The sequence below is a fragment of the Ctenopharyngodon idella genome, chromosome 3 (assembly GCF_019924925.1).
Source record: "Ctenopharyngodon idella isolate HZGC_01 chromosome 3, HZGC01, whole genome shotgun sequence".
In the NCBI taxonomy this organism is placed as follows: Eukaryota; Metazoa; Chordata; class Actinopteri; order Cypriniformes; family Xenocyprididae; genus Ctenopharyngodon; species Ctenopharyngodon idella.
The window spans coordinates 14,126,265-14,148,771 of NC_067222.1; the positions used below are offsets into that span (position 1 = coordinate 14,126,265).

Below are 22,507 nucleotides of genomic sequence, written 5' to 3' on the forward strand. Positions count from 1 at the left end.
ATAATGAGAACATCATATTTGTGAGCTTTTATTTTTGCAATCAGGCTCTCAAAACTTATATAAAAATTTGGATTTAGATTTACCGGCCAATATATTGGTTATTGGCTTCCAAATATAAAGAATCATAGGTATCGGCCAAAATTTTAATATAGGTGCATCCCTAACATCAGTCTGTCCTGATTCAGATCAAACTCTGTGTTGAAGTGAATCTTCTGTAAGTGAATCATGATGATTGTGAATGTGTTTTTCAGTGAGGAATGAAACTGCAGTGACTCCAAACTCAGGTGAGTTTCAGCTGATAAACGTGTGTCTAATTCACTAATGAAACACTGATTCAGATCTGATTCAGACTCAATCCAGTTTGAATGTGAACAGGTCTTTGTTTTATGTCATATTGTCTGATATTTGTGATCATTGTGTGTTTTAAAGATGTTCTGGATGAAGTGACTTCGTCTCTCCAGCAATCAGGTCAAACATCAAGAGCTTTAAACCTCTTTCTAAAATTGATTCATCATTGTTAGTGATCATCTGATTTCACAAGTTTATGTATTCATGATTTTATTGTCTGTATGGCTCTTAGATCAGTTGTGGTGGATTTCTGTTATCTTGATTTTCTTTCTTTTGGCATTTCTCTGTTTCATGCTGCGGAAAAGGATCTTCAGGTGAGTCCAGAAGTTTTAATTGTGTCAGACTTCATAATAGATTTAAAAAAGCTCAATTATGATTGATAGAAACCATGACTAACAATGAGTGAAATGATCATTTATGATTTGACCTCTTTTATCTGTAGTCATATTTAATGATGAAAGCAGTGGCTTAAACTAAAATCTCCCTGAATATAAAGTACTTTGGTGGATATAATAATATTTAAAAAGTGTCTATCTATTCTCAGATGTTTTTCGAAGGCAGCGCCGTCCGTCTGCAATGATTTAGACAAGAGGTGAGTGAATCGAACTGAGAGGAAGATTGAGACTTTTACTGAATCGCACAAACTGATGATGTTTTATTCTGATTATGATTATGTGTTTCTATCAGGGATCCTGAATCTGACAGGACTCTGATGAAGGTCAAATCTGATTCTCCTGATTCACTGAATCATTCTGAATCTGCCGGGACTCTGATGAAAGAGTTTTAAGGTTGAGATCATATTCTCAGACATTTCTGTCAAGGCTCCAGGAGTCAGTACAGGTTTAACAGAATCAGCTTTATACAGTACAGACTCATTCAGAGCAGCTTCAGTGTAATAAACAGCACAATAATGATTCAGTTCAATTCTGCTGTAAAGAAGCTCTAAAAGACAACAGTGTCATTATTCAGATCAGTTCAGATCAGTGTTATGAGTTCAGTTCATAAGCAGCTCTCCTGAAGACAGCAGTGTTCATATTCATCATTTTCATCAAGGTTTTCCCAAAGTCTGTCAGAATGTTTGTGATTCTCAATGCTTTAATATTTTGTAAACTGTAGCTGAAGGAAATCTATGCTATGCTAAATGTGATTTTTTTTTTTTTAATTATTATTTTTGAAAAATCATGAAATTGTTATTTGTGATCAGTTAAAATGAACTTTAATCAAACTTTTTTTTCTTTTTTTTTAAACTATATAGACCATTTTACTGCCCAAATAAAAATGAACCATGTGACTAGGTTCATGTCTTGTTGAGATGTATTTATTCAGTGTCTCTGTACAGACAGATGAAGTGTTTATTGGGCCTTTAGCAGGAGTGTCAGTGCGTCAGATCAAAAAGTGTCCGGCAGGTGGCGCCAAACACTCACCGATGACATTTGATCTTCCGCTTCTGAGTTCGCGCTTAAAGCTGAACGCTGCAGCCTGTTGTTCCTTCAGGTTTTCTTGACCAGTTCCTCGTCGCATTTCATATAAAGAGCATGATTTATAGATGTTTTATGGCGTGTTTGTTTTTAAGAAGCGTTATTTTGGACTATATCCGCATGAGCGCATCTGCAGGTAAAATATCTTAACAGGAACTCACCGGTGTCGGTGTATTATTAATGTCAAATCTTACCCTGCCATCACCTGAGATGTTGCTGGAGTTGTTATCTGTGAAAAGTTTGTCACATTTATGAAAGCTTCTATGAATTTGTTTTCCGTCTAAAAGCTTTTTCACCTCGTACGGTCAGTTGCTATAAAAAGTGCTAGGCTATGTTTACAATATGCTTCTATGCTTTCATAGGAGTTATGCAGTAGGGTGAAGTCAGCAAAAGTGGGACTTTTTATTTGTAAACTGTATATTTAATACAGATTAATCTTTTGTATTGATGTTTTAAAACAAATGTTCAAGTTTCTTATATCTCCAGCTGGTTTTTGAAGACTGTCATGATGCAGCTGATACCTTTCGTGTCTCTGAGAAACACGGTGACATTTCGTTACAATGATTCAGTGACCCTTAAAGATTATTATTTTTATTTACTTTTTTGCATTTTGCAATTTCTAAAATTGTATAATTACATCGGTACTCTCATGATATTATTATGCAATTATAATCGCAGGCAGCAGGTACCATATCCCTCGTCAGCATTAAATGGTCAGTGCTAAAGGTGCACGCGGGCAAAAGGGCATTTGATTTAATTATCCCCTAAAACACTAGATGCCATAAAACGACGCCACAGCGATTTCGTCAACAACTGAGTTTCACTGTTTGCGCGTGGAAATCCGGCTGATTCTTGACGCGCTCGTGAGCATTATCATGATTCTGCTCTAATCTGATGGAACAGGCCTGGACAGCGCGTGCATAATTATTATGCACGTTGATTTTCTGATCATATTTTTTCCAAGCACATTGTACCAATTCCAAACCACAGCAATGGTGACAGATTGAAATATAGATTCGGATCTCCTCCGAAAAGGTTTAAGAAACATTCCGAATCATTAATGTTTGTCTGTATTTTAAAAATATAAAACATATTTCAGCGACAGTGTATTTATTGAACGAAAATACATTTGATCAAAATAGTACAAACTTTGTTTAAAATGTCGTTTTGAACAAGTATTAACTTATTCTGCAAAACAGTTACTTGAACTAAAGTATTTGTAGGCCCACCTCATACATTTAGCTTATATTATTTTTATATTATCATAATTTATATTATATTATCATAAATTTAATTTCAGTTTGGCTTCGAAGGACACTTATTATTCAGTAATTGATCTGATTGCACTGACACTATCTGATGAGAACAAAAGTTTTAAAAACCTGTTTGTTGTTTAGAAAAAGTCTTGTATTAAGCGCTATAAAGGTGACTTGACATCCGTCAGGCATGTTAATTAGAAAATAAAATTATGTCAGCCAAAAAGATTGTTTCTGGTTATTAAGTTTGTATTTTGCATTTTTAATTACAATATTAAACTAAAATATTTTGTTGTAATTAGACAAGAAAAGACACGATCTTATTTTGAGTTCAGCGCGGCGATTTTAAACGCTTGAAGTTCATCTTTTTGGTTATTCGTCGCTTCCGTCTGAGAGATTTATTTATTTATTTATTTATTTTGTGAATAAAACGAGCAAAAAGACAAAACAGCAGAAACTTAAGCGGTTTTCAGCATGTGTGCATATTGTGAGTGTTACTTGGTTTTCTTTTTTCTTTCTTTGTAAAGTTATTAGGCCTATAACCTGCAGCGGCTTTCACTCAAGTGTGTGTCATGGTAAGAACCATGCAGCCTATAATAAATATTATCTTCAAAGTGTTTAAGTGTAGGCCTATTTTATAATAAATAAGAATTACTGTACTGTTTAAAAATTGAATTCCCTCTTTTGATCACTCTATTCTACAATTATTCACATTAATCCGACTTGAGTGACTGATATGCACTGTTCACCACCACCACCGTGTTTCTACCGCTTGACATTTTCTCTCATGATGAGTAATACTTTCCTTCAGCATTGTGCAAGACTGATCTGACAAGATGCACAGTGGTGAAACAAACACCACCTGCGAGTGAAACCATACCTAAAGAACAGCTTATGTACAGATGGAAGAGCACTGAATGATGTTGCCACAGGAAAACTGTCAAGGCCAACATATTTCACTTAAAATCCATCATTTAAACACATTTTAGATCACCAAAAAAGTCACTGAAATACACAATGGCCAACAAATACAGACAAGTTACCACCACCAAATATATTTGCTAAAGATATACAGTTCTGACCACTCATTAACATGCTTACAGGCCAATATACTGTATATCATTGAACTATATTGCTTTCTATGAAACAGAAGAATCTGAAAAGACTGCAGTCATGACTCGAGAGCAAACATGGCGACTCAACAGGTCTCTCTGTGTCACTGTGGCAATATTTTATACCGCTTTAGATGCTTTGCATGCAGTAAGAGTTATTCGACAAAAAAAAAAAAAAAACTTATTCCACAACAATACTGCTCAAGGAAAGTCAAACACTTTTACGTTTAGATTTACATTTAATCATTTATGAGACGCTTTAATCCAGGGCGATTTAAACGGATGTCATACAATCTCTGTGGTCATACCTCTCATTCCTATGGAGCTGGATCAGAAACCCCAGATATCTGATTCTATGGCAACGATAGTGCCGCCCCTCCCTGGCCTAAACTAACTCCACCCTCTGTGTGGACTGTTATAAGGGCTCTGATCGCAGCGACCCATTCATTCATCACCGACTAACCACGGATCCGCGTGCAGGTATGACGTCTATGTTATATGTTTGATTAGAAAGTATATTGTGAAATTAATTCTTGAGAATTTAAGGAAAATGTGCAAATATGAAATGTTTTACTCTCGCAGGATTAAAGTCTCTTAAATAAGCAGGCCTACTGAAACAGCTGACCGTATAACTTACAGGTTCATTTATAGTAGCCTATGCATGTGTATAGTGTATTGTATACTGAAGCAGCTTCATTGTAGTGTGTGACCGTATAAGTTACAGTTTGAAACGAGACAAAGAATTGAGTTCGTGCATTCCAGTTAAACTCCGTTAAAATCGAGAGATGTGAACCTGACTGACTTGATTAGTGTGTGTAACTCTCAGGTCTCCGGATGCAGATTTGAGACACACACACACACACACACACACACACACATGCAGTCAGTGCTGCCCGTGAAACTATTTCCTCCATCAGCAGCTCCTCACTCCGCGAAGACGCGCTTTAATTCATCCAGGAGATTATTCTAGGAGTAATTCTGCTCTCTGCACCCAACGATTCGCTTAAACCTTATGATTTACATTTAAATACACTTCAGCTGTCTCTGAACTGATTGCAGGTTTATTGAGGTAAATAATGCACGGCACTGTGCACGCGCGCTTTGAATAGTTTTTGCACTAATTTAGTTTGTCCACAAGGTGTCAACACTGAAACGGGCCGTTGTTTCACAGTCTGAACAACAACAAACACTAGTCACCCGTGTTGAAGAGCGCTCGTGTAAGATACCATTAACTCTATTTTAAATGAGTACAAAGACATTTTTATGGTAACTTTTATAGCGAAAAAGCGCAGAGACTGGATCAGAATGAATCTTTCTAGTGCGCATGTGTCGACTTGAGCACCTGTGTTCGCGCACGCTATCAAATGTGCATGTGTTAAAAACGAAATAACCTGATTTCAGCATCATTTAATGCGGTTGTAAGTGGCCGATGGTCTTCTTAGCAGAACGAAAAACAGAACTTTTATTCTAAATGTCAGTGTGTTTTAAACAAAGCAATCAGAGAGCGCTCCCATTACAGATCTGTCGTCACTTCATTGAGCTCACTGAGAATCTCTTATTTATCGTGTTTACACTGTTGGGTATAATTAGAGAATTTGAGACTGTGACTGAAAAAAAAAAAAATGGATTCTGGAAAAATGGATTCTGATCAAATTAAAAGGTAGGTAATAATTAACAGGCTAATAATAATAATGAAACCTTTGTAAAGCGAGCCTGAGTATAAATAGGCACTATAAAAAGTATTTAAAAAGTGCAATGAAGTATAAAAAAGACCTGGAATTACTTGTGAAAATAATGCAGACTTTTCACAAGGAATAAGGACTTCTTTACATTAGTTCTTCTTAAGTTTATTTGCTCAATAATGTTTATCTTCATGCATCAAATCCTGCAGCTTCCAAAAGCCTTTTTATTCTGTTTCTCTTTCCGTTATTCGCTGAAGCTATGAAATATGTTTAATAAATACTCAATGCGACTCATTGATGCTGATGCTCGATATTTAAGATATTTATTTAACTCCTGCGATCATTTTTTTTTTTTTTTTTTAAATCAGAAAATGACACTATATCGCTATCATCTGCTCTAAACCTGATCTGTCACTTGGTTATGATAACTTCAGAATCAGAATAAGGTTTTAGTATTATCATATATGTTGAACATTTAACATATATAGGCCTAACAAAAATGCAAACAGGAAAAATACATAAATTAGAATTAGATTTACTGTAGGAATAACTCTTCACGTCATGGCCGCATTACGGTTGAGCATAATTATTTTCTAATAATTCAATGGCCCGTCATCAATTCCTATTCTTTATTCTTTATATTAAAATGATAGAAGATTAGACTTTAATATTTTTATTGCTTTAAAGGCAAATCGTTACTTTCTTGATAAATATTTAGGTTTAATGTTTGTTCAATGAAAACACTCTCTTTTCAGCAGTGAATCATGTCTAACATCAGTGTGTCATGTGGACAGATTCAGTCCTCAGTGGGGTTTGTGTTCGTGATTCTGCCTGTGATTCTGAATCAAACACTCAATGATCCTGACTGTGAACAGAGCTGGTATACAGAGGTGACTGATGCACACACACACAACTGACTGTGAGCAGAGCTGGTAGAACTGTTATACGCACACACACACACACACACACACACACACACATTACTTCATCCTCTTGATTTCTTCAGGACAGGCGTCTGATCGCAGATCCATCGAATCCACACAAACTGATCGATCCTGTGACGGCTGTATCATCTGATCGTCTCGTCACTTCTCACTGTGTGAATCTGAATCATGAGATCATCTGTGATGAATCAAGAGTAAATCAACTCAATCATTCATCTGTTTTCATATTTAATCCTTCATGAACTCTATAAATGCTGTTCTGACGCGTCTTTCTTTCATTTCAGTTGAGAATGGAGACCATGTTCAGAGGTGAGAGAGACACTTCAGTAAAACACATCAATCTGTCCTGATTCAGATCAAACTCTGTGTTGAAGTGAATCTGTCCTGATTCAGATCAAACTGTGTTGAAGTGAATCTTCTGTAAGTGAATCATGATGATTGTGAATGTGTTTTTCAGTGAGGAATGAAACTGCAGCGACTCCAAACTCGGGTGAGTTTCAGCTGCTAAACCTGTGTATATGTAAGCAATAAGGTACTAGAGGCTGTGCTGTATCATGAATAAGTCACGGCTGAAGGAAGATGTTAGGCACGACGCGAAGCGGAGTAACCCTTCAGCCGTGACTTATTTATGATACAGCACTAGTCTCGAGTACCTTATTGCTTTTATAAAACGGTTACCACACAATACAAATATTAAACCCTTCAGCCGTGACTTATTTATGATACAGCACTAGTCTCGAGTACCTTATTGCTTTTATAAAACGGTTACCACACAATACAAATATTAAAGCTAGAAATATGTATCAATGCAACTTTCATGATATAAACTTTCACTAAAAGCCTTCCTTCCGCCGGAAAAAATAGTCCCTGATCGTGAACAGCAACAGAAGTTACATTATTACGCCATTAGATGGCGACAAAGACTGTCTTTATGAGTGTGTCAGTCAGTAGCGAAGACTTTTATATTGAAAAGACTAAATTATTGTGAACACAGAACAAGACACAACTGACAAATGCTTTAACTGGCGCTGTCAGTCACGGGAAAACCCCTTAACTGTTAAAAGAACAAGATAATACATCTGACTTTTAAACAGACTTTTTATTATGAACAGGACTGACCTAAAGGAAAATGCTAAATCTGAATGCAGGTAATAAACTTGCTCAATCGATCTCTTTCTCACAATACTCCTCTATATAATACAGTAAGCTTCAATGAACAATATCAATTGAGAACAAACAGTTTACGTTGCTAAGAGTGGTTGCTAAGGGTGTTGTGTAGTGATACACAGAACTGTTGGGTGAAGCGGTCATAGCGTTAATAAAATGCAGCTATTGACTAATCAGAATCAAGGACAGGAACTAACCGTTTTATAATTCACTAATAAAACACTGATTCAGATCTGATTCAGACTCAATCCAGTTTGAATGTGAACAGGCCTTTGTTTTCTGTCATATTGTCTGATATTTGTGATCATTGTGTGTTTTAAAGATGTTCTGGATAAAGTAGCTCCGTCTCTCCAGCTCTCAGGTGAAACATCAAGAGCTTTAAACCCTTTAAACTTTAATATTGATTCATCATTGTTAGTGATCATCTGATTTCACTGGTTTATGTATTCATGATTTTGTTGTCTATATGGCTCATATAGATCAGTTGTGGTGGATTTCTGTTCTCATCATCATCTTTCTTCTGACATTTCTCTGTTTCACGCTGTGGAAAAGGATCTTCAGGTGAATCCAGAAGCTTTATTTGTTATTAATTGACATTTAATGACTAACAATGAGTGAAATGATCATTTATGATTTGACCTCTTTTATCTGTGGTCATATTTAATGATGAAAGCAGTGGCTTAAGCTTTAAAATCTCTCTGAATAAATATAAAGTACTTTGGTGGATATAATAATATTTAATAATAAGTGTCGATCTATTCTCAGATGTTTTTCGAAGGCAGCGCCGTCCGTCTGCAATGATCTAGACAAGAGGTGAGTGAATCAAACTGAGAGAAAGACTGAGACTTTTACTGAATCGCACAGACGGATGATGATTTATTCTGATATGCTTATGATTATGTGTTTCTATCAGGGATCCTGAATCTGACAGGACTCTGATGAAGGTCAAATCTGATTCACTGAATCACTCTGAATCTGACAGGACTCTGATGAAGGTCAAATCTGATTCACTGAATCACTCTGAATCTGACAGGACTCTGATGAAGGTCAAATCTGATTCACTGAATCACTCTGAATCTGACAGGACTCTGATGAAGGTCAAATCTGATTCACTGAATCACTCTGAATCTGATTGGACTCTGTTGAAGGTCAAATCTGATTCTCCTGATTTACTGAATCCCCCTGAATCTGACGGGACTCTGATTAAGGTCAAATCGGATTTGCTGAATCACTCTGGATCTGACAGCACACTGATGAAAGCGCTTTAAGAGACCATGTTCAGAGGTGAGAGAGACACTTCAGTAAAACACATCAATCTGTCCTGATTCAGATCAAACTCTGTGTTGAAGTGAATCTTCTGTAAGTGAATCATGATGATTGTGAATGTGTTTTTCAGTGAGGAATGAAACTGCAGCAACTCCAAACTCAGGTGAGTTTCAGCTGATAAACGTGTGTCTAATTCACTAATAAAACACTAATTCAGATCTGATTCAGACTCAATCCAGTTTGAATGTGAACAGGCCTTTGTTTTCTGTCATATTGTCTGATATTTGTGATCATTGTGTGTTTTAAAGATGTTCTGGATGAAGTGACTCCGTCGCAGCTCTCAGGTAAAACATCAGGAGTGTTAAAGGGTTAGTTCACCCAAAAATGAAAATGTCATTTATTACTCACCCTCATGCCGTTCCACATGCGTAAGACCTTCGTTAATCTTCAGAACACAAATTAAGATATTTTAGTTGAAATCCGATGGATCCGTGAGGAATTGTCATAGCCAGCAATGACATTTCCTCTCTCAAGATCCATTAATGTACTAAAAACATATTTAAATCAGTTCATGTGAGTACAGTGGTTCAATATTAATATTATAAAGCGACGAGAATATTTTTGGTGCGCCAAAAAAAAAAAAATAATAACGACTTATTTAGTGATGGCCGATTTCAAAACACTACTTCATGAAGCATCGGAGCACAATGAATCAGTGTGTCGAATCATGATTCAGATCACGTGTCAAACTGCCAAACGGCTGAAATCACGTGACTTTGGCACTCCGAATAGCAGATTCGACACGCTGATTCATAACGCTCCGAAGCTTCATGAAGCAGTGTTTTGAAATCGGCCATCACTAATAAGTCGTTATTTTGTTTTTTTGGCGCACCAAAAATATTTGCGTCGCTCTATAATATTAATATTGAACCACTGTACTCACATGAACTGATTTAAATATGTTTTTAGTACCTTTATGGATCTTGAGAGAGGAAATGTGCCTATGAAGGCCTCACTGAGCCATCGGATTTCAACAAAAATATCTTAATTTGTGTTCTGAAGATGAACGAAGGTCTTACGGGTGTGGAACGACATGAGGGTGAGTAATAAATGACAGAATTTTCATTTTTGGGTGAACTAACCCTTTAAATCCTTTAAACTCTAATATTGATTCATCACAGTTATAGATCAGCTGATTTCACTGGTTCATTAACGGAGTGGATCAGCTGATTGTATTGTGTTGTTTGTCTAGATCAGATCTGATTTTATATCGTATGGCTTGTTTAGATCAGTTGTGGTGGATTTTGGCTCTTTTCTTCATCATGGTTGTTCTTCTGCTCTTGATGTGTTTCATGCTGCGTAAAAGGATCTTCAGGTGAGTCTGATCTCAGATCAGTCAGTAAATCTCAAGAGCTCATGTCATCAATCACATTTACGTTAATCGTCAGATCGCAGCATCTCAACCGTCTAAAGCTATAGAATCATGACAGTCTAATACTGTGATAGATATAATGATTTATAATAATCACTTTACATCTGTTGTCAGATGTTTTCCTGGGTTCAGTTCCCAGTCTTTCTTTCTCTCGGCTTGAGAGTCATTCTATTACATTTACATGAAAAGATCAATGTGCTCTTTGAATGCAGATTAAGTCACTCAGATAAAAGCATCTGCCAAATGTATGAAAGTAATGGAGTGAATCTCAAACCAAAAGAAAGACTTGAACTAGATCACATGAGTATGAAGAGTTGAAACAGATGAATGTCGAGACATTTGCTCTATGAACCTTTATCTGCTGCATCTCTAGGACACAGATGAAGGTCAGATGTGATGATCCTCATTCAGTACAGAAATCTCAGCGGTTAAAGGCTTCAGAGACTGAGCTTTGAATCAACATCACCAGTCATTTTTCATATATCTACTCAAACTGAACCAGCAGCACCTTGTTGTTCCTTCAAAATGAGGCACAAAGTTGATTTCCAGACCCTTCACCGTCTCTGTTCCTCTGTGGTGAAACTTACCAAAAATACCTGTTCTTTTCTGCATTGTTATTTCTGTTCTAGCTTGTTTCCTGATCTAGCTTTGTAATGAAGCTGTCATTTTGGATAAAAGCATCTGCCAAATGAGTAAATGAAAACTGCAGATCATGTAGTGTTGTTTATTCACTTAGATTATAATTTAATGTATATCCAAAATAATGAAAAGATGATGTATTCTAAATGACAAGATTTCAGATGGTTTCTCTTTCAAGTGTAACCGTACTGTTAATAAACTCTTTCTCTTATAAACCATGTGCAAATTAGTTTTTTTTTTATTTCAAGGTACAGTTCACCCAAAAATTATCATTCTGTCCTCATTTATTCATCCTAATGTTGTTCAAAACTGTATGACTACTTCTGTGTTCTGCAGCACATGAAAGAATAATGTCTCAGTGTTTTTGTCTATATAATGAAAGTCAATGGGGTCTAATGTGGTTTGAACACCACCATTCTTCAAAATATCTTCTCGAGAAGACAGAAAGTCAAGTGTGTTTGAACAACATGAGAGAGAATAAATTATCCCTTTTATTCAGTGAGATCAGACTAATTCATCAGTTTACTGAAAGATCCGCACTGAGATCCCTGAATCTCTGGAAATGAATAATGAGCCTTAAAGTGAACAGTTTCAACCTTAATCTTTAACTCTCACCATATAATGCAGTGAAAACATGAGCTGGAGAAAGAAACAAGCAGGACAGTTTATTCTTTTTTATTTTCTTTCATTTATTTAGTAAAGAGTTGGTAAGATTAGTTATTTAAGTGTATGATATTCTAGGGTTGCAAATCCGTGTTAGAATTTTTATGATTCATAGGCCTATGTGTGTTTTGTGTGACTTCAGCTGGAAACACTGGGACACAAACCTCTGTGAAACCTCTGGATTTCTCACATTCCTGCAAAATGTCTCTCCATCTTCTTTTCACTCAGAAATGCCTAGTAATCACAAGGAAATAGCGAGTAACACACTGAATTAAACATGAACGACTGAAACTGTATTTTATTGTCAAAAGTACTCCAGTAATCTTGTTTTAGGCTATTTACAAGTTCAAAACATCCTTTTCACAGTGTATAAAAAGGCAGTTGAAAGACAAATCACTCATTCAGCAGAAGTTACAGGAGGACAGTCACTGATGCTCAACATTTAAACTCTCCTGTCATAAAATCCTGTTTTTCACATCATCCATTGTAAAGTTTTATCCCTGTTATGATCTTTAATCATAACACTTAATGTGAAAAATGCTGACTGTACAAAGACCAAGAGTCTCTGCTTAGAGTCTAGGGCCAAATTCATTCTGCAGCTTCATATTCACAATACATACAGGCAACCAGGAGAAACTGAGCATGTTACACGCTTTCCCCATACACGATTATAGATCATCATCAATGTACTGAGATATTTGTATGTTTTCTATAAAGCATTTTCATGTGTTTGTTGTGATTATCTTTATAATCAGGCTATAGTACAGAGAAAGGACACGACTGCAATGGTCTTTTGTGATACCATCTACACACTCAAAGTTGGTTTATATCATAACTGGAATGAAATAATAGCCTAGTTAAAAATGACTTGTTTACATAGAATATATGATATTTTATATAATTTAAAGGGTTAGTTCACCCAAAAATGATAATTCTGTTATTAATCTAAAGTGACTCACACTGTTCTTGCATTCCCTGAATTACTGAAAACATCCATCGAAAGAAGATTAGGACTGTCTTTAATTTAATCTTCTGTGGTTCAAGTAAAATATGATCGTTAATGTGCTTTTTTAAAGGCAGTTGTGTTTAGCTGAAGATCCTTAAATCTGGAAAAAGTTGCTTTCTTGCCGATTTAAAATAAAGGGTCAGACAGAGTTCATTCAGTGAGTATACAGGTGTTCAATGGAGAACAATACATCATGTCAAAGTCTGCGGTGTGTGTGTAAACGTGTGATGATTCATTCACTTTCAGCAGCCCTTTTTTCTCCTCCTAATATTTTCACTTTCAGTCTGTCAGTACCTTGAGACCGTTCACCTCACTTCAGCACCTCACCTGGAGTGCCATCAGAACCTTGTATGTCTGCACTGAAGCATTTTTGCCCACATATAAAAATATATTTAATGCTACTTTTGATACTTGGGTACATACAGTAAGACTAAAATAGCTGATTTTTATTGTCTTGTTTTATGTTTTTAGAAATATTCCACAGTTTTGAATGTTTCACTTTCCTGTTTTGACCTTTGACAGATTGTTTGGCTGGTAGTGAGGTTTGGGTGAATCCTCTTTCTAAGAGTTTGGATCCACTGGCTCCAGCTGGAAACTACCAATGCTTGGCATGAATCGTCAGGACTTCATCATGCTGGAATGTGTCACTCACAAACATGACCTCACTGTGAGGGAGGAGCATCAACCTGAGAAACAGAAGCACGCGCGCGCCCTCCACTGGACATTATAAAACACTTCATGTGGCTTATGCGTTATAAGACCAAACTCAGTGCACACATTTTTAATAAAGCATACAGTGTACAGACAAGCAGATGGACCATAATATGAACACAACGCGTTTAATTTGTCACTGAAAGTTCTCTGATAGAGATTAAAATACACATTGAACTCTGTTCCATCATCGTGTATATATATATATATATATATATATATATATATATATATATATATATATATATACACACACACACGTATAAAATATAAAATCTATTTTTGTGGTTGAAAGTCTTAAGCTCAGCTGCTGTTTTCTTTGTTGATGAACATTATGTCTCATTCTCACAGGAACTGAATCCCTGCATTTGTTGTCAGACAAGATGGAAACAGGTTTCGACCTGAGCGACTCCACCTACAAACTTCTTCCTGCTTTCATGTTGGCAATAAGAGGTGTCTAAACCTCGACACACAGGTAACACATTTCCTTATAAAAACCCTCTTCATGTTTGTTATATGAAATGTAAATGTGAGATATAATACTAATAATGAATGTGATTAATAACTTTATGAGTTGAGTTTCAGTTTATTTTTTTATTTTTTTATTTTTTTTGCCACAGAACCATATCAGAAACAAATCTGTGTATGAAAGTTTGTGTTCAGTGTTTATTTTCAGTTCTTTTGGTACAAATTTAACATTTACAGTGAGATTTTGGAGCACAAACAATGTAAAATTACTGCATTACTAAAGATCTAAATCATGTTGATCAACACATTTTACATTCTGCACTTTTTTATTGTATGAAGGCGCAGAGAGCAGTTTATGAACATCAGTAAATCAGCAGATGCTGTTATCTAAAGCGACTCACAGTGAAGTGAAGCTGAATGTTTGATCAGTGTTTGTGTTCATTGGGAATCAATCCTGTGACTCTCAGCAGATGTGCAGCTCCATACGACATGAACAGAGTCTCAGGACTGAGGAATCTCTCACAGGACTGTGATGAACAGACAGACAGGAGTCACAGAAGATGATCAGATGAAGATTTATAAATGAACAGAATATCAACATGTCCAGCCCTGACAGCACAGGTGATGAACAGACACATCTAAATCTGACATCTGAATGATTATTTACTTCTATCTAAGTCACATTTCCTCAAGTTCTCTTTCATCATGCTCAAAGATTATATGAACTTGTGTATGAACAGTTTCATCATTACATGTTTAAGGTTTAAATTCGCAATAACTTTATATTCAAACAATTAAGTATTATTGTTGATGTCCACAAGTCGACAACATCTGATTTCCCAGCATCACTTTGACTTTGACCGGTGCTGCTGCTCGGATGAATCTTTTAAAGATGTTGTTTTCTATTGGTTCATGTTTCTGTGATGACAGAGTCCAGTATACTTTTGTTTCATTCAGTAACGGTGGGCCACAAATGGAGCAAAGAGAGACCTGATATGAGTAATTCATTATATACATAAATACATGAAATAACAAAATATGAAATCAAGGGTCAGATATATAACAGATGAAGTGTTGAAGAAGACAGTATTGTTTGTGTTTAATGGATCATGTTGATAGTTGATGTGAGGAAGAAGAGACCATTTATAGCACCAAAAGTAACTTGAAAAGAAATGTTTCACATTTACATGTATTCATTTAGCAGATGATTTTATCCAAGTGATTTACAAATGAGGAACATCACAAGAAATGTATCATCCAAACCAACAATATTAGTAACACATAGTTTCAAGTTTCTAGAGTTGAAGTTTAGTGCAGAAAAAAATATTTTCTTAAAATGATACACATAAAGTGTCTTTATGAATGGAGTCACATGCAAAAGGTTCATCTTCAGCTGTTTCTTGAAGATTGTTGATATTATTTCTAGATTCAGATTGTTTATCTGTGCTCTAAATGATTTAAAATACCTGTAGTGCACAATAATGTTCAGAAGATCCACTAACAATCTGTTTGTGTTTGTTTATTTTGCAGTGGAAAGAAGAAGTCCAAAGCTGGATCGCCCCAACTGTACGTTCAACTGATTGACAGTAAAAGCAAAGGATGATATAGTTTTATAGTTCAAGGGAACTTGAGCTGCGTCGGAACGCTGTGGGATCGCATCTGCGTAATTGCATCGTGAAGCACGTATAAAATCAGTCCAATGGGGTGACGGAACGTCATAGGCAGGTGACGTCACTGACCAGGAAACTATAAAGCCTACCCGAAAACACATTCATTCAGCTTCTGTGCCTTCAGCAAGTGCTAAATGTGAAATCGTGTGTCCTATTTATTGTTGTCTGTCTTTCAGTCACACAAGCATATTATTGTTATTATGGCAACCCAGGTGAAAAAAAAAGTACATTTCTATAATAAACTTAAAGTGCTCTATTTTCGTGCACTACTTTTGTATTTAATATACTAAAAATTCTTCTTTAGTACTTCTTAAGATAATCTTATGAACATCTAAGTGTACTCAACTGTGCTATTTTGAGACACCATGAAATATGAACTAAAATGTGCTTTTAATATCTCTGTATTTAAAAAATATATTTAGTTACCACTTGTAGTACACTATGGGTTAAAACACACCAGATGTGTGTTTGTTTGAGAGTGCAGCATGCCCAAGCAGCTCTCAAGGGAGCTGCTTGCGAGCATTGTGATCTTCTCCCCATGAGAACGCTGTGCTCCCGCCGAGCTGTCTTCGAGGAGAGCGGCTCGGTTCGCATTCCTCGCGGCTTGGGTCCCGCTTCTGCCGAGGCAGAGTGGCGCCTGCTGTCGTGGGGATCGCAGATGGATCTGACAGATGGGTTAGAGATGGGCTCTGCTTTGTCTCAGCCCTCACCTATCAGATCTAATGTCTCAATTCGGGGTTTGGAAGCACGTGCTGCGGTTTCTTCCACTCCGGTTGAGGCAGCTGCACTATGAGCATCCAGTTCTGAGGAATTGAATAAGAAATTGAGGTAGTGTAGCAAGACTCGTCACTTCAGTCTCCTGCAAATGAGGAGCTGGTGGAGGTTTTAACTCGCGCTGTGGTCTAGTTAAACAGCGATTGGCCAGCTGAGAAACAAGAGCTGCAAGTTAAAAGTAAATTAGATTTCCTTCTAGGTCAGCTCAACCTCCATGTTGGAGCTTATAGTTTTTTCCCGACCTCCACACAGAGGTGTTAAGGTCGTGGAAGAGATCGGTTTCATACCGTATATATACACCACAAACATCAACATACAGTAATGTTATGAGTATGAAAAAACATGGTTATGGGGCGATGCCCAAGGCGGAAGAGATGCTCGCGAGCCATCTCTCCCCTCAGGCTGCATCGTCCCTTAAAGCCCTGACACTGCCAACCAAGTCACTTAAAACAACATCAGCATTGGTGGGCAAAGCGTACTCGGCAGCGGGTCAGGCGGCCGCATGTCTGCATACTATGTAAATCTTGCAGGCATACCAAGCTGACCTGCTGAAAGACCTGGGGGAAAGTGAAGAGGTGGGGGCTGAGATGATTCAAGAACTGCGTCAGTCAGCTGATTTAGCTCTCCAGGCCACCAAGGAGACGGCCAAATCCATCGGCCGGTCTATGGCAGCCCTATTAAAGATCGTGACAAAACCTTCCTGCTTGACGCTCCGCTCAATCCCACCGGCCTTTTCAGGGACTCCATTTCCTCTGTCACGAGACTTCTCTCTCAGGCAAACGGGTCGATCCTTTCCCCTTGCCCAGAGTTGTGGAAACTGTGGGCTTGGCCTCTGAGGGGGCCCAGCTCATGAGTTCAGGTCTCTCTTGCCCCATTGGTGCAGTGCTGGACTTCCTGCAGGAAAGATTTTCCACAGGGCTATCCCCCTTCACAATAAAGGTGTACGTGGTGGCCTTAGCTGCTTACCACGCTCCTTTGAGTGGTGTATCTTTGGGGAGACACCCGCTTATTACTCATTTTCTTTTGTGGCACTCTAAGCCTTAGACCTGCAGTTTGCATGAGGGTGCCGGCCTGGGATTTGGCCGTTGTTTTACAAGGCCACTCTGTGGCTCCCTCCGAGCCCATAGAAGAATTTCCTGAGAAGTTTCTCACACTCAAGACTATCTTTCTGCTTGCTATTTCATCTCTCAAGAGGATTGGAGACATTCAAGCCCTCTCGGTATCTCCCTCGTGCCTGGAATTTGCACCCGGCATGGTTAAAGCTTTCCTTCACCCCAGACCGGTTTATATTCCCAAGGTCCCTACTAATGTTGTAAGACCTATTGTACTGCAGGCCTTCTGTCCTCCTCCCTTCCAGATGTCAGACCAGGAGAAACTAAATCTGCTCTGCCCTGTGAGGGTGTTAGGTGCTTATGTCTACAGAGCTGCCCTGTGGAGAAAATCAGAACAGCTGTTTATTTGTTTTGGGTCACCTAGGAGAGGTTACCCCGCATCTAAGCAGAGGATGAGCAAGAGGGTGATCGAGGCCATCTCACTTGCTTATGAGTCAGCTGGTCAGCCATTACCTTTGGCTGTTCGAGCTTACTCGACTAGGAGTATGGCCACTTCTGAAGCATTATTGACAGGAGTTTCTCTCCAGGAAGTTTGTGATGGGGCAGGCTGGTGCTCGCCACATACGTTTGTGAAGTTCTATGAACTTGACCTCGGGGCACAGGTGCTATCGTCTTAGTGTGCGCTACGATTTCACATGGACGGTTACTTGCTCATATGGCGACGTGGGTATTGGCATTCCCACAGCGTTCCGACACAGGTCGAGTTCCCTTGAAAGGGAACGTCTTGGTTACGCATGTAACCTTAGTTCCCTGAGTAGGGAACGAGACGCTGCGTCGCCCTGCCATACTCCCGGCATGCCCATAAGCGACTTGCTTCAGTTTTTCAGAAGCTAAATGAATGTGTTTTCGGGTAGGCTTTATAGTTTCCTGGTCAGTGACGTCACCCGCCTATGACGTTCCGTCTCCGTATTGGACTGATTTCATACGTGCTTCACAATGCAATCACGCAGAGGCAATCTCACAGCGTTCCGACACAGCGTCGCGTTCCCTACTTGAGGAAATAAGGTTACATATGTAACAGAGATGATTTGATGAACTGGGACACTAATCAGTTCAACTTCTTAATATTTAGTGCTTTAAAGGCCAAACATGAGAAAAATCACAAATGACAAATTCTGCATGTGTATTATGTTTGTGAACTTGTATTATACAAGTTGTACTGCATGTGTATTATGTTTGTGACACTTGTAGAATTCTTTGTTTTTCTTCATCTATCAGTTTCAGAGGGTGTGAAGCTGAATCTGGTTGTGTGTGGGAGTGACGGCACATTAAAATCCTCCATATCAGAGCAGATCCTGCAGCAGACAGACAGAAGATCAGACGTGGATCTTCATGGACGTCAGATCAGTCTGGTGGATCTTCCAGCTCTGTTCAACACTCGTCTCTCAGAGGAGGAAGTGATGCATCAGACTCTCCGCTGTGTGTCTCTCTGTCATCCTGGAGTTCATGTTTTCCTCCTCATTATTCCTGATGCTCCACTCAATAATGAAGACAAAGCAGAAATGGAGGAGATCCAGAGGATCTTCAGCTCCAGAATCAACAAACACATGATGATCCTCATAATGCAGAATTCAGAGCATCAGACAGCAGAACTGAATGAAGAAACACAGTCTGTCATTGAGAGATTTGGAGGACGACATCATTTCTTTAGTCCCAACACACAAGTGTCCACATTGATGGAGAACATTGAGAAGATGGTGGAAGAAAACGGAGGAGAGCTTTACTCCACAGAGATATTTCTGGAGGTGCAGATGGAAAAACTGATGAAATATGAAGAGATGAAGAAGAAAATTGACTCACTAGAGACACATTTACTGTCACAAGGTAATGACCAGAAAATCAGTTTGGGTCTTAAACTAAATTCTAAACTAAAACTCTTAAACTTAAATTCTACAATAGATTTACTCTATAATAGTGTTTTTAAACAGCAGAACTGCAACATTTAAAATTGAAAAGTGGCTCATCTTACCCTGATCCCCCTGTTGATCTTGTCATGTTTTCTTAAATTTCAATATGATTTGTTTATTCATTTTCAGGTTCAAGAGAAAACACAGATGAACTGAGGATTGTACTGCTGGGAAAAACTGGAGTTGGGAAGAGTGCAACAGGAAACACAATCTTAGGAAGAGACGCGTTTAAGGCAGAAACATCTCAAGAGTCAGTAACTAAAGAGAGTCAGAGAGAATCATCTGAAATCAACGGCCGACACGTTACTGTGATCGACACTCCAGGACTGTTTGATACTGAATTGAGTAATGAAGAGATCCAGAGAGAAATCAGACACTGCATCTCCATGATCCTGCCTGGACCTCATGTGTTCATCATTGTGCTCAATTTAGGACAACGATTCACTAAACATGAGGAAACATCAGTGAAGATCATCCAAGAGATGTTTGGTGAGAAATCATTAATGTTCACCATGGTGCTCTTCACCAGAGGAGACGATCTGAAGAACAAAACTATTGAACAGTGTTTGGGAAAACCTGGATCTCCTTTGATGAAGCTGATTGAAGCGTGTGGAAACAGATTCCATGTGTTCAATAATAATCAGACTGGAGACCGAACACAGGTGTCTGATCTACTGGAGAAGATAGACAACATGGTGGAAGCAAACGGAGGGAGTTTCTACTCATGTAAGATGTTCAGACAGATGGAAAGAGAAAGACAAGAACAACAGATGAAGATCCTGATGGACAGAGTCAGAGAAAGAGAAGAAGTGATGAAGAAACTAGAAGAAGAAAAAGAGAGAATGAAGATGATGATGGAGGAAGAACGACAGAATCATGACAAAGAGAAAAAGAGAAGAGAAGAGGAACTGAAAAGAGAAATAAGAGAACAAGAGAAACATCAGAGAGAGATACGAGACGAGATGAGACGAGAACGAGAAACATTCAAACATGAAGTAAAGGAAATGAGACAAGAAAAAGAGAATTTGAAGAAAGAAAAGGAAAAACTTCAGATCAAATATGACACAGAAATAGAAATACTGATAAACAGAATAGAAAATGAGAGAAAGATAAGAGAAGAATATATAAAAAGAGAAGAACAATATAAAACACAAATAAAAGAGAAAGAGGAGAAAGAGAGAGAGTTGAGACGTGAACGAGAGATGTTTAAAAATGAAATGGAGGAAATGAGGCAAGAAAAAGAGAAAATGAAAAGAGAAAATGAAAAACTTCAGATCAAATACGAGAATGAGAGGAAGAAAAGAGAAGATGAATTTAAGGAGAGAGAAGAGCGATATAAAAGAGAAATGAAAGAGAAAGAAGAGCAGGAGAGAGGAATGAGACATGAGATGACAAGTGTACGAGAGACATTTAAAAAAGAATTAAACGAAATGAGGCAAGAAAAAGAGACTGTAAAGAAAGAAAAAGAAAATCTTCAGATCAGATACGACACAGAAATAGACAAACTGATGAACAGAATAGAGAATGAACGACAAAATCATGAAAAAGAGAGAAAGAGACGAGAAGAAGAGGATGGGAGGAGGAGACAGAGAGAAAAACAGATTAGTGATGAACAGATTCAGAGACTGAAGAGTGAAATGGAGGGAATAATCAGAGAGAAAGAGAGAATAGAAAGAGAGAGACGAGAACAACTAGAGGATTTAGAGAAGAGACTGACAGAAGAAAGAAACATGAGAGAAGATCAACAAAAGACTTCTGAAGAGAAACAGAAACTCCTTGAAGAACATCATGAAGAAGAACTGAAGAGAAAACGAGTGGAGTGGAGAGAGGAATATGAACGAGAGAAAGAGGAGATGAAGAAGAAGATCTGCTCTGAAACTGATCAGGTGAGTGTTCAGAGAAACATGGAGACAACTGATTCATGTGATTTTAACACCTCAATAACCTCTAAGATACTAGTCCACATTTTTCCTATTTATTATAATCATCTGAAAATATATTGTCATATAGTTTACACCTTTTGGAGCTTGTAAATGATTTAACACCATCTGTTATTATTTTCCTGTAATCAAGTATAACGTCACCTTCAGGGAGTTGGTAATAATCTGATGAACTGACGTAACAATCATTTCAGTGCAGACAGTAATGCTGAAATGAACTGATTTTCTGTGTAATGATTGAGTACAGAAGAAAAGGCTTTGATTTATTATTATAGATGTGCCAGTGACACTCATGATTAATATTCAACGATTAAATGATTCTAAAATGTAAGAAAGGTCAGATGAAATGATAGTTCTGTTAAAATCAAGAAATGTATTATTGTTTTGTCTGTTGAACAGAGAGAAAACAGGGATACTGGAACAGCAGGAGTCAGAGCAGGAATAAAGCATCTACACATGGTAAGAGTTGAGTTGTAGTTTATCAGAATTTAATTTAAGGGTCAACAAAAATTTGGGCCCTTTTTCCATCTGCTATTAAGAAGTGTTTCGGTTGATCGGATCACAAGTGGATGAGGGAGACACATTCCCATAATGTTAATGCATTAGGTCAGTATATGGAGAGTAGGCGTCTTTAGTGGCTGTTTGAACACATTCGACCACATGAGCGTTTACACTACAAAAGCAATCTGGATGAATGCGTTTTCAACTACCTCTGGAAGTGGTTGAAAGGGAACAAGCTCAAAATGTTTTACACCCCATTTACACCTGTATTTAGAGTCATCCACATGTGATCCAATTGTCCAAACGCTTCTTAATATCAGGTGGAAACAGGGCCTAGAAGAGGAAAAATTGGCTCAAGAAAGGAAATGCTTCAGATTGATTGCTGAAGGGAAAATATCTAGTGTTGGATCTGGGATTTAAACTAACGAACA

The 22,507-nt window shown here is 37.8% G+C and overlaps 2 protein-coding genes across 25 annotated transcripts in view; both read left to right on the top strand.

Annotated features, from left to right (window-relative positions):
- Nucleotides 1–22,507, top strand: part of LOC127509839 (early endosome antigen 1-like) — a 99,187-nt gene that overhangs the window by 61,062 nt on the left and 15,618 nt on the right. For 4 of the 24 annotated variants that reach the window (XM_051888926.1, XM_051888928.1, XM_051888936.1 and 1 more), the window contains exon 12: nucleotides 252–284. The exons of 16 other annotated variants lie outside the window; for them this stretch is intronic. The gene's annotated coding sequence lies outside the window, so the exon portion shown is untranslated. Of the gene's footprint in view, nucleotides 1–251; nucleotides 285–429; nucleotides 469–580; nucleotides 663–892; nucleotides 941–1,035; nucleotides 4,675–6,670; nucleotides 6,767–6,882; nucleotides 7,015–7,104; nucleotides 7,130–7,277; nucleotides 7,311–8,309; nucleotides 8,349–8,466; nucleotides 8,549–8,752; nucleotides 8,801–8,900; nucleotides 9,272–9,383; nucleotides 9,417–9,561; nucleotides 9,598–10,540; nucleotides 10,629–11,058; nucleotides 11,540–22,507 lie in introns of those variants that run through there. 4 more of the 24 variants (XM_051888947.1, XM_051888951.1, XM_051888948.1 and 1 more) reach the window with 4 other exon arrangements.
- Nucleotides 13,988–22,507, top strand: part of LOC127509836 (interferon-induced very large GTPase 1-like) — a 33,804-nt gene continuing 25,284 nt past the window's right edge. The window contains exons 1-6 of the mRNA XM_051888914.1: nucleotides 13,988–14,179; nucleotides 14,643–14,793; nucleotides 15,703–15,738; nucleotides 18,947–19,552; nucleotides 19,765–21,521; nucleotides 21,975–22,034. Coding sequence (XP_051744874.1) covers nucleotides 14,772–14,793; nucleotides 15,703–15,738; nucleotides 18,947–19,552; nucleotides 19,765–21,521; nucleotides 21,975–22,034 — 2,481 coding nt within the window. The 5' untranslated portion in view covers nucleotides 13,988–14,179; nucleotides 14,643–14,771. The remainder of the gene's footprint in view (nucleotides 14,180–14,642; nucleotides 14,794–15,702; nucleotides 15,739–18,946; nucleotides 19,553–19,764; nucleotides 21,522–21,974; nucleotides 22,035–22,507) is intronic.